The sequence below is a fragment of the Neolamprologus multifasciatus genome, chromosome 20 (genome assembly GCF_963576455.1).
Source record: "Neolamprologus multifasciatus chromosome 20, fNeoMul1.2, whole genome shotgun sequence".
In the NCBI taxonomy this organism is placed as follows: domain Eukaryota; kingdom Metazoa; phylum Chordata; class Actinopteri; order Cichliformes; family Cichlidae; genus Neolamprologus; species Neolamprologus multifasciatus.
The window spans coordinates 35,917,937-35,929,970 of NC_140458.1; the positions used below are offsets into that span (position 1 = coordinate 35,917,937).

The following is a 12,034-nucleotide window of genomic DNA, read 5'->3' on the forward strand; positions in this document are numbered from 1 at the left end:
TCTGTCTTATTGATGCGAGCTTTAAAGAGGAAGGACTACACAGATTAAACTGTGGTTGCCATCCTGAATAGATGTGACGCACGTACCAAATAAACTTTGGTTTTTAGGTCTTTTTTAGTTTTCTTTCTTCATTCTTTCTCTTTTTGCTGGGATTTGTTTTGTTTTTTCTTTGGACAGTAACTGTGATGTTATAAAAATGAGACAAAACGTTTTATTGCAGAGTTGTGAAAGTTAACAGTGTCTGGATGCTTGTGAATGTTAATTTCTTACCACAAACAAATAAGGCAAATGTGGTTTCTTTGCTTTTATAAGATTTGAAGTCTTAGTGGCGGGCTTAAATTCAGCGACCTCCTTTCCCTCAAGGTTTCATTTTTGTTTTCTTCTTTTTCTCTCTTTCCACACTTCTTCTTTCATTTCCTCTCCCCCTCCTCTGATTTCTTCTTATGTTTCTTCTGTCCTTTCTAGTCTTAAACTCTGGATACCCACTGGCCTCGAGAGAGCAGTCATGTTTCCAATATGTCTCCATTTAGCAGAAACCAAATGAACAAGAGCAGGGCCAAAACAAGAGCAGGAAAAATCATCACACAGCCACTGGCACAATCTGCTTATCTTTCACTGCTAATAGCTTTCATGCTCATTCCTTCTGTGTGCACACATGCATGCACGTGTGCACACGCACGCAGGGAAATTCATGTATTCACATGTTGTTCTTTAGACAAAAACACATTCAGATCAGTGAGGACACACATGCTCATCCAAACTTGCTTGGGCTGTTTCCTACCTCTGCCGAGAAGTACATAATGATAATTACAGTTTGGGCCTATATCCCTGAATTAACCAGATCAGACACACACACAAGTTCCAGAAATGCCAGGGGCTGCTGTGGTGTACGCTGACTGAAGCGCAGTGTTCGAGAAGTCCTGTGCTGGGGAAGTGGTCCGTTCAGCCATTGTTCTCTATTAAAACCTCCTGGGAGCCATCTGAGCAAGACTGAGATGTGCAGGGCCAATAAAAACTGCAGTCAGACCAACAAAGAGTCAGAAAGACGACACACTTTGTTAGGGTGTTATTTAACAATACGTTACTGTGACCGGAGAGCACTAGAGGAGATCGCGCAGAAGTCAAGCTGCAGACACAAAGTCCTTAATGTTGCGCTGTGATAGATAAAGACAGACGTCAGCCAGAGAAGCCACAGAGGAGAGAAACAGGAGCTCAGGTGTGTGTGCCAACCGCAGAGGCTTGGAGGTGTTTACAGTGTGCAGATATGCCAGTAAGCCTCATTGACTCACTTGTGTGGGTATACCAGTTTTTCATGTGCCCATAATGGTAAACCATGAGGGTATTTCACTAAGCCACTCTTTTAAGGGCTGTTTTACAACGCAGCACATTCAACAACATATTACACGCAGCTGCATTTAAAACGGTTTTCTTCTAAAATCGCTCGCTGCACACTCACTGCTTCCATCTTTCAAACGAAATGTTGTGTATTAATCTAATTTTAAATTCTCACTGGATTTATGAGCATTTATATCAAGCACTTCCGCTCTTGCCTGCCCTTTCTTCTTTCCTGACCCTGAGGGCAGGACCATTGTTTAGGGCGTCACCGGTCCCCTCTGGGTGCTGTGTCCTGGGCTGCCTCTTTATGGCTGCAAGGCCCGCCTAATCAATTGCCCACTCCTGCGCACACAATTAGTCTTGAGATTTATACAGCCGGGTAAACTTAGGGGTGTTAGTCTCCCTAAGGCCAATCAGCCTTCATGGGCTTTCCAGAGAGCTCTCCCTATACGCCGGCCAAACGACACTAATAAGCTTTAAGTGTGTGTGTGCGCGTGCATGCAAGCGCGTGCACGTGTGTTTGCGACTGACACTAATTAGCAGCGCTGGTGCACCCATTTCCTCAGCACCATTTCCTGTGATAGTAATTATTAGGTATGTGTGATAAATCCCAGGCCCTCTTCCACCCGTCCGGAGATAAAACAAGAGAGAAACAGACAAAAAGAGAGGCGGGAGAACAGTTTATACTCAGAGGAAGTTAAGTAGGTCAGTGTTAAAAGAGCGATGAAGCAAAAGTGGGAAGAGATAACGAAAGAATGATTTTACTCCAGTGGGGAACTCGGTACTGAAGTTTCCACATGCAGCATTCCCCCACTGATGTGGCCTCCCTGTCTTTCCTTATGATTGTCAATCACTGCATTCCTTTTGCATGTGTGTTTTTAAATCTTTTTAACTTCTTTTCTTTTCCTAATCACTCCAACTTCAACATGTCATTTATCAGATTAGGACAAAAACTGCGTCTTTCTTTGGAAAGACTCTTCCGTCTCTATCAGTTTAACAAAACACGTATATCCACAGTCGAGCCTCAGCAGACGTCCTCAGAGTGTCACAGTTCATCACCACTTTTATGAGCCTTCATCTCACTTATGCTTTAACTTAAGGAGACAATGCCACTTCTCATGGCCACTCCATGGTTCTTGAAACCTCACTGGTCCCTCAGCCCAGCAGTTCTCACACTGATGCCTACAGAGAGCGTACATCTGTGCAGCAGCCATGCAAAACTCAAACCAGGGTTTACAAACTGTGCAGAACTTCCAAATCATATTTAATGGGTAAGTCGGTGCTTGCCAAGCACGCTATCTGACTATAGGCACCAGTAAAATATTAATAAGTAGCGATAAAAAATAACCATAATTGATGTTAAAACAGCCCAACTTGTGGCATGAGCAGATTTGAGTCCAGGAGAAAATGGCTACAAAGATTTAGAGTTAAACATAGTATTCAAAGTTTAAGAGTGTTAGCCGAGCAGAGCAGTATCCAACTAAAAACCTAAACGCGTGAGCAAACTTTACATGTATCTCTTTGTTTCCACCCTTGCATTATAGGATCTAGAAAGAAGTCTCATTACCTTACTATCCGAACAACCGACTTGGAAGCATTTCCATGTGATGAAGTCCTCCATTGACAAAACCTCAAAGGACGAGTTGGAGGAGTTGGGTGGAGCCTGCCTAGGCCTTGACATAATAAGACACCTATAGGCTCAACAGCTGACACACACGTCGAAGGTAAACACACGTGTCAGAGGGCACAGGCGCACAGACAGACATGATGAATGGGCTGAAGTTCCCACGAGGCGGCGCGCATACAAACTTGCTCAGAGAGGGGAAGGTGATGTGGAGTCAGCCCCTCCTCATCGCTGCAACACAGAGAATCCCATTCACGGCACTGACCCTCCGTGTCTCATCATTACCTATCACAACAATGGCGCTATAACGCCACGCCGTAATTGTGCGCATATGGCTGTGCAAATGTGCATAGGTGTGAGCATCCACTTCAAGTTCTTGTGTACAAAATGCCGTGACGTCATATATTTCTGTGAGCTCAGAGTCATTAGCTAAATGATGTCTGTAATTTTTAGAAAAACCACAAGAAACATAATATTGCCTGTAGTGGCTGCAGATATGAACGTGTACATCAGGCTTTTCAGTCTAAAGGTGTGTGTGTGTGTGTGTGTGTGTGTGTGTGTGTGTGTGTGTGTGTGTGTGTGTGCACATGCTGCATTCATTTGTGTCTACGTCCCTGCGAGAGATCCGTGAGCCGGGACATGACCTTGCCAGTACAGCTGGTCTCTGTGTGTTTAGTCAGTGTAACCATGGCGATGGCGCTATGCAGACAGGATGTCTACATTGGGGATTTTGAAGTCATAACGTCGCTACTGCTCTAAGCTTCATTATGCCATGAGTTACTGTAAGCGGCCAGCAGATGGATATGTGACCGAATGTAATCTGGAGTTATAATTTAGGTCTTGTTATGTTTCCACTGTGGAGAAGATTTCATTTGCACTCGAGTGCAGACATGATAAAAGAAATGAGTGGTGGCATTTGACCTGAATTTACTTTTGTATAATCACACGTCATAACTGTTCAGAAGGCTTTCAAGCGTCAAGGACAAATGTGGGTATAATAAGATATAAAAAGCTTAAGGTTTGTTATTTTCAGCCTTTCTGTCCAACATGTTATTTAGAACCTTTTTAGAGCAGAAGAAAAAGCCGACAGCTATATTAATGTCATGTTTACAACGTCTCTTTATATGTTCATTTAGTTATTAAATTGGATTCTTATAGCAGTTACTGTCACAAAGAAACAGCTATTCCATATTTTCTCTGTTTAATCATTGCATTTAAAGCTTTCTATTTAATCTTACTTTAGTAGTTTAGATTTGTGTCCATTAAGCAACACCAGGAAGAAGCAGGAGATCACTTCTAGTAAATGTAAGTTAAGACATTTTTGCCAAATATTCAAAGTAATAAAAAATCCATCTTCAATGACAGAAGCACATAATATGATCCCCGACAGAGACATTAACATTATCGAGTCTGTTGGGAAGTTCATTAGGAAACAAAAACCAAAGACAAACTGCTGCAAGTTCTAAAAGATGCTTGGAAGAACCTGCCTGCCAAGTGTCTTCAAAACTGTATAAGACTACTAAGGAAATCAAAGCTCTTTTGAACTAAATACTGACTTTATTTATTTTTTAAAATAAATAAAAACAATTCGTGGCCAGTTAATTGAAAACATGCTCCACCTCTCCGTGAATCGCTACCTTATCGTGGTGGAGGGGCTTGTGTGTCCCAGGGATCCCAGGGGCTATGTTGTCTGGGGGCTTTTGCCCCCTGGTTTGTTTCCTGCGCCTTAGGGTCGGGGAACGGGTCCTGACTGTCATCTGCACTTATGCGCCGAGTGGCAGTTCAGAGTACCCAGCCTTCTTAGAGTAAACGCGTAGTGAGGGTGTGCTGGGAACACCTAGCAGAGGCCCCAGTCCGCGAGATCTTCAACGCACACCTCCGGCAGAGCTTCAACAGCGTTCTGAGGGAGACTGGGGACACTGAGTCTGAATGGACCATGTTCGGCGTCTCCATTGCCGAAGCTGCTGCATTGAGCTGTGGCCGCAAGGTGGTTGGTGCCTGCCGTGGTGGTAATCCCCGAACCAAATGGTGGACACCAGAGGTGAAGGGAGCCACCAGGCTGAAGAAGGAGTCCTATCGGGCTTGGTTAGCCTGTGGGACTCCGGAGGCCAAGCGGAATGCGGCTCGGGCAGTGGCTGAAGCAAAAACTCGGGTGTGGGAGGAGTTCGGAGAGGCCATGGAAAAAGACTTTCGGACTGCCTCGAAGAAGTTCTGGCAAACCGTCAGGCGTCTCAGTAGGGGAAAGCGGTGCTCTACCTGCACTGTGTATAGTGCTGGCGGAGCGCTGCTGACGTCGACTGAGAAAATTGTCAGGCGGTGGAAGGAATACTTCAAGGACCTCCTTAATCCCACTGACGCGTCTTCCGAGGAGGAAGCAGAGTCTGGGGATGAGGGGAATGACCCACCAATTTCCGGGGGCGAGGTCACTGAGGCAGTTAAACAACTCCTTGGTGGCAGAGCCCCTGGTGTTGATGAGGTCCGCCCCGAGTTCCTGAAGGCTCTGGACGTTGTAGGGCTGTCCTGGTTGACACGCCTCTGCAATGTTGCGTGGAGATCAGGGGCAGTACCCCTGGACTGGCAGACCGGGGTGGTGGTCCCCATCTTTAAGAAGGGGGACCGGAGGGTGTGTTCCAACTACAGGGGGATCACACTCCTCAGCCTCCCCGGGAAAGTCTATGCCAGGGTGCTGGAAAGGAGAGTTCGTCCGCTAGTCGAACCTCTGATGCAGGAGGAACAATGCGGTTTTTGTCCTGGTCGTGGAACACTGGACCAGCTCTTCATCCTCTCGAGGATACTTGAGGGTGCATGGGAGTTTGCCCAACCAGTCTACATGTGTTTTGTGGACTTGGAGAAGGCATTCGACCGTGTCCCTCGGGGTGTCCTATGGGAGGTGTTGCGGGAGTATGGGGTGTCTGGCCCATTGCTACGGGCCATTCGATCCCTATACAACCGTTGCAAGAGCTTGGTTCGCATTGCCGGCAATAAGTCGGACTCATTCCCGGTGGGTGATGGGCTCCGCCAGGGCTGCCCTTTGTCACCGGTTCTGTTCATAATTTTTATGGACAGGATTTCTAGGCGCAGCCAAGTGGCGGAGGGCTTTCGCTTTGGTGGCCTCAGAATCTCATCTCTGATCTTTGCGGATGATGTGGTTCTGTTGGCTTCATCAGGTGAGGGCCTCCAGCTCGCACTGGAGCGGTTCGCAGCCGAGTGTGAAGCAGCAGGAAGGAGGATCAGCACCTCCAAATCTGAGGCCATGGTTCTCAGCCGGAAAAGGGTGGAGTGCCCACTCCGGGTCGGGGATGAGTTCCTGCCCCAAGTGGAGGAGTTCAAGTATCTCGGGGTCTTGTTCGCGAGTGATGGGAGAAGGGAGCCGGAGATCGACAGACGGACCGGTGCAGCGGCTGCAGTAATGCGGACGCTGCACCGGTCCGTCGTGGTGAAGAGGGAGCTGAGTGTAAAAGCGAAGCTCTCAATTTACCGGTCGACTCCTCAGCCTCCCGGGGAAAGTCTATGCCAGGGTGCTGGAAAGGAGAGTTCGTCCGCTAGTCGAACCTCTGATGCAGGAGGTTACCGTCCCTACCCTCACCTATGGCCACGAGCTGTGGGTAGTGACCGAAAGAACGAGATCGCGGATACAAGCCGCAGAAATGAGCTTCCTCCGAAGGGTGGCTGGCCTCTCCCTTAGAGATAGTTCGGCCATCCGGGAGGGGCTCAGAGTAGAGCCGCTGCTGCTCCACATCGAAAGGAGCCAGCTGAGGTGGTTCGGGCATCTGACAAGGATGCCTCCTGGGCGCCTCCTGGGGTTGGCGTTCCGGGTATGTCCCACCGGGAGGAGGCCCCGGGGCAGACCCAGGACACGCTGGAGAGATTATATCTCTCGGCTGGCCTGGGAACGCCTTGGTGTTCCCCCGGATAAGCTGGAGGAGGTGGCTGGGGAGAGGGAGGTTTGGGCTTCTTTGCTTAGGCTGCTGCCCCCGCGACCCGGCCTCAGATAAAGCGGATGAAGATGGATGGATGGATGCTCCACATGAAAAGTAAAAATATTTAAAAGGTATGCGTTCTTTGTTTCAGTGTGATGCAGGTGTTTGCTGATATATGTTGTGCTAAAGTTGGTCATTTTACTCCAACAACTGCTCTTCATATGGCTCTTCCAACTCTTTACAGCTATAGTTCAGCTTCACCTTTCTTTCATCCATCACTCCCTACATCCATCACTCCCTCCATCAATCCCTGGCCCAGCATATCATTCTCCATCATCTACTATTTCCTCCCTAAATCTACGATACAACTTCCTCTCTTCCTCATTCTGTCTTGTAATTTTTTCTCCATCTCTTAAATGTTCAACTTGCCACTTAGCTACCCCAAAGAAGTTACGCTTTATCAACTCTGCATCGAAGCTGCCACTGTTTTTCCCCTTTCTTTCCACTATCGTCGTTTCCATCACTGAAATGTAAACAGAGATAATATCACCTACATTCCCAAAGTCTGTAGAAGGATCAGGTTCAGTAAGCCCCTGCGATGTTGTGGCATATAGTTTTATCCTATTCAGACTATGGAAACATCTCAATGACTAGCTTTTCAAAATGTCCAAACACATAATTTCTCTATTGTGCACCTATACCCCCTGACCCAAGACTTGTTTAATGACTGGCTCCTCCAGAGGCCATCTGTGAGTGTGTGTCTGTATGTGTGTGTGAATATTGTACAGTATGGTGGAAACTCAATCTGGTGTGGGGTGACAGAGGAGACCTGCAGTGTTTTTAAGCATTAAGCATTCAGCTATATAGCTATATCTGTGAAAGGCAAATATGAACATGCTCACACACACACACACACACACACACACACACACACACACACACACACACACACACACACACACACACACGATGAGCAGGGAAACCCAGAATGAATGCAATGAGAGTATTGAAAATGCTTTTTCCCTCCTTGTCTCTTTCATTAACAGTGTTGAAAAGCCAAGAGTTCTCTACCTCTGGCTCACACAGACACACACACAGACACACACACACACACATATATGCACACATTAAAGACACACACAGAAAGCTCTCCAATTCATTGGAGACGTGCCTCACATGGTTTGCTTCAGCTGGTCTTCTTGACAAATGCCACATTACAGCAGAGGGAAGGAGAAACTTGGCATGCAATCAAACTTCTCTCATGATTTAAGATTTGAAATGCTTCAGCATGTGCAGTCCCTCTCTGCTCCCTCTCGTTCTCTCTTTCTGCCCGAGTCTTTGCTGCTTTCCCTCTAACGTGTCTCGCTTCTTACCTCTCTTTCATTGCTCTATCTTTCCTGTTTAGCTTTCCCTCTGCTAACTTGGAGCAGAGCTGTGCTCTGGGAATTTGGCCCCTTTAAAGGAGTAAGCCACAGTTTGTGTAAGTATGTGCATGTCTGCCGACGTGAGTGATTATATGCGAGCTCCACGGAGGCTGTGTGCACGTTCTGCAAGTGTATCTTTGCAGCTTGTTCAGATGTGTGTGAGTCTCACGAAGCTTTGCCCTTTGCAGCTCAACAGTCCTTTAATCCTCATCACCAGTGACCCCTAACCCCTGCTTCTAACCTCTTCATGCACACGCACACATAACCGTGTACAACAGACCACACAAACATGCACATTCATGCCCCTCATGTCCCCTTATCAGTGCCACATTTCTAAAGGTCTTTCCAATGCAGGCTACTCCACAAGCTGACGTTCTGCTTTGTTGTTTTTGTTGTTCATGTCAGCGAATCATCACAACAACCTTCTTCCTCAGACATATTTCTAATAAAATCAATATAAGCTTCTGGACCACTAAAATAATCACATGCTACTTTGCTGAGCATTTTTCTATTCTGTACGTAGACCACGCTTTCAGACTTTATCATATGTTATTCATTTCCACTGATAAACATTCCCAGTAATGCTTGGAGGGTGGAAATCGAAACAGACAGGAAGGTGGTTTGTATCAGCAGTGTGTGTGTTTGTGTGTGTGTGACGATAGACAGGCAAAGGGCACCCTGCTGTCGGTAGTCAGAAAGCTACCCTATAGCTATGTGTACATCAGATATGTGTGGTCTGAAGAGCTGAAGCCACAGTGGGCTTTAACAATCGTGTTTTCAATACATGCAGAATGTGCCAGCCTCCTCTTTCGTACTGCGCTGAGTAGCTGACATTAAAGGCATTTCTCCGCAGCACATGACAAGCAGATATGTGGTTCCATGCTCCTTCAATCAGAGCGCTCAAAGCAAACGCACATGTAGCCAAGCCACTCGCAGATCACTGAACTCACTCACACATCCATACACAACCGCTGACATACACTCACACATGCAAATGCAAACAGTCCTCCTCCTAAACTCCCTCTGCAGAGCTGCACACGAATCTAAGACTGCACCACCTGTCCTCAATAAACTGAACTTTTCACGAGGCACCTTTAGACAACGTCTGATCCTGCTTCAGAATACACCTCAGAGCTGATGTCTATATCACACTCAAACACGAACGCATATGTGAACGGGTGAGCAGATAAATGTGCCTAATACAATATCAGACACAGGTTTATGAGCTGCAGGGAAAAAAACGCTGCTATTTTTACAAATGTTCTTGATAAAACAGCGAGTAAATCATGCCAGTGCCCATCACACCATGCCAAGAAAAGAAAATCTACTTTTATGGGCTGTCAGTCACTTGCACTCACACGTTTAGTGTACTTTTATCCCCCTTTGGAGGCAGCTGCGGCTCAGGAGGTACAGCAGGTCGTCGACCAATCAGAAGGTCAGTGGTTCGATCCTCCAACTTTTATGTCAAAGTATCCTTGGACAACATACTTAACCAAGAGTTCCCCTGCATGCATTTATTATAGTGTCTGTGAACATTAAGTCAGTGCTTATGCACAGAAAAGGGCATTTGTGTGAATGGGTGACTGAGGTTTGTAGTAAGAAAGTGTTTAAACCGCTCAGTACCAGTCGATATGGTAGCTCTGTATCAACACGTGGGGTATTGGGGCAATAATTTAATTTAATTTAATTAAGAAATGACTGTGTAACTGAAAACATTAACTTGGGATCAACAATTTATACTTGAGATACATTTGAATGGCATTTATGTAACAGTGTAATGGAGCCAAAAACAAACATCAGGTTTAATTCCAGCCTCTCCCATCTGCATGCTGATGTGTTTCCTGACTCAATACTGAACCCAAACTGCCTCAGATGCATCAAATCACATGATTTAAAAAAAAAAGTAAAACATTTGATAATTAACTTCTTACAACACTGAAATTATTCACACAGTTTGTTTCAGGAAATAATGTTAAAAATGGTGTCCAGTGCTGTGACTTCTTACCTAAAACATGGTGTATTAGTAGTAATACAGCATGACTCAAATCTTTACCCCTCTGTTAGCATCTTATTACTAAATATCCAGTGCTGCTCATTTTAAGATAAGATAAGATAACCTTTATTAGTCCCACACGTGGGAAGTTTGTTTCGTCACAGCAGGAAGTGGACAGTGCAAAAGTTATGTAGCAAAAATTAGAATACAATGAGAATAAATACAGTACACAACTGTACAGAATAGAATACAATAAAATACTATATACAGTAGAATAAAATAGAATATTTACTATATAATATATAATATAATATTTTACTACACATCTTTAACTGTAACCTAAACAATAAGCACATGAAAATGGCACATTTCTAATATTGTGACCTAAACCACAACACTAACCACTTTGTACAGACAGATGTTTGGGCCGACAGCTGTGCTTAGTTCAGTTAAACTTCAACTAAAAGCTACCTGATGTAACTGAAAGTAAGTATATGTAGACATGTAGGCGACTGTGACACTCACTTCATCTCCAGAATCTCCTCCAGCTGCTTTCGTCTCTCCTGGCGCAGACTGTTCAGATGTCCGTCTCTCTCGTGCAGCGACTGCTGAGTGGAGGACAGACGCAGTTTCGTGGCGTCCAGCTCCTGGCGCGTCTTCTCCAAAGCTCCCATCAGCTCCTCCAGCTGTTCAGTGGAAGACAAAGAAGGAAGGTGGTGTAAACACATGGATCCGTTCTTAATTATAAGATCAGTTTATAATAATACAAAGACACATATCTATTCTGCACTTATGCACACTCACACACATGCTAAAGTAATTTGATACATGGCAGCTATCTGCTGTCTGTGTGTATGTGAAGAACGTGTGCTGGAGTGCTAAAAGATGACATAAAATGACAGCCTGACATTGAAAATCAACGACCAGCTGACATTTAGGAGCAGGAGACATTACTTCACGGGTTAGCTGAGTGATTGTTCTGACCCTCTCCTCTCAACCCTTCACTTATCATATTCTCAAGTGCAGTTGTGCTTTAGAGCTGAGGATAATGATCAACCTCTTGACTGCATCCTCTGTATCTGCACACACATGTGTGTCTGACAGGATATGACCTCAGGGCGTCATTAGACAGGAAGCGTCTAATTGTCTAACAGCTAGCACTTCACAATAGGATGCAGTCTTGCTCAAGCATGTACAGATGTACATGTAAAACATTTATCTTTGTTTAGTTTTGATGAGCTGCTAATTCGTGATACGAGGTAAAAAAATCTGAAATGTGAAAGAAAAAAAGGAGAAAGACAAAAGCAGAGAAAAGGATGATTAGGGGAACCCTGCATGGGGTAGGACGTGAAGAAAAGGAATGGGCCTCTTTTATGAAGGAGCCAAATGGTTCGCACATTTTCAGGACAGTTTCCATCTCCTCCAGTTTTCTAGGTGTGTTTCACAGATGTCAGCTCACTCTTCATGAACATCACACGCTGAATACGAGCAGAAAAGAGCAAAGGGAGTGCAGAACGCTGAAATTTAACCAGTACGGTCGGAAAACGACGACTTTCAGTCAAAACTTCTTCAAAATGTAACAAAATATTCAATAAATTCAATAAAATACACCCCACAGCTCTGCCAAGAACAATTGACCTCGGAGGTTTCTAGCTGTTAATAGACCGAGTAACGTCAAAATATGCACGTCTCCAAACTTACACCATTTTAATATTCACTGTTTGACTCCAGGATCAAA

At 45.3% G+C, this 12,034-nt stretch overlaps 1 protein-coding gene across 2 annotated transcripts in view; it reads right to left on the minus strand.

Moving 5' to 3' along the window:
* LOC146495503 (ERC protein 2-like) overlaps positions 1 to 12,034 on the minus strand; it is a 162,466-nt gene that overhangs the window by 70,894 nt on the left and 79,538 nt on the right. For both annotated transcript variants that reach the window (XM_085146166.1, XM_085146165.1), the window contains one exon: positions 10,822 to 10,982. In XM_085146166.1, coding sequence (XP_085002292.1) covers positions 10,822 to 10,982 — 161 coding nt within the window. The remainder of the gene's footprint in view (positions 1 to 10,821; positions 10,983 to 12,034) is intronic.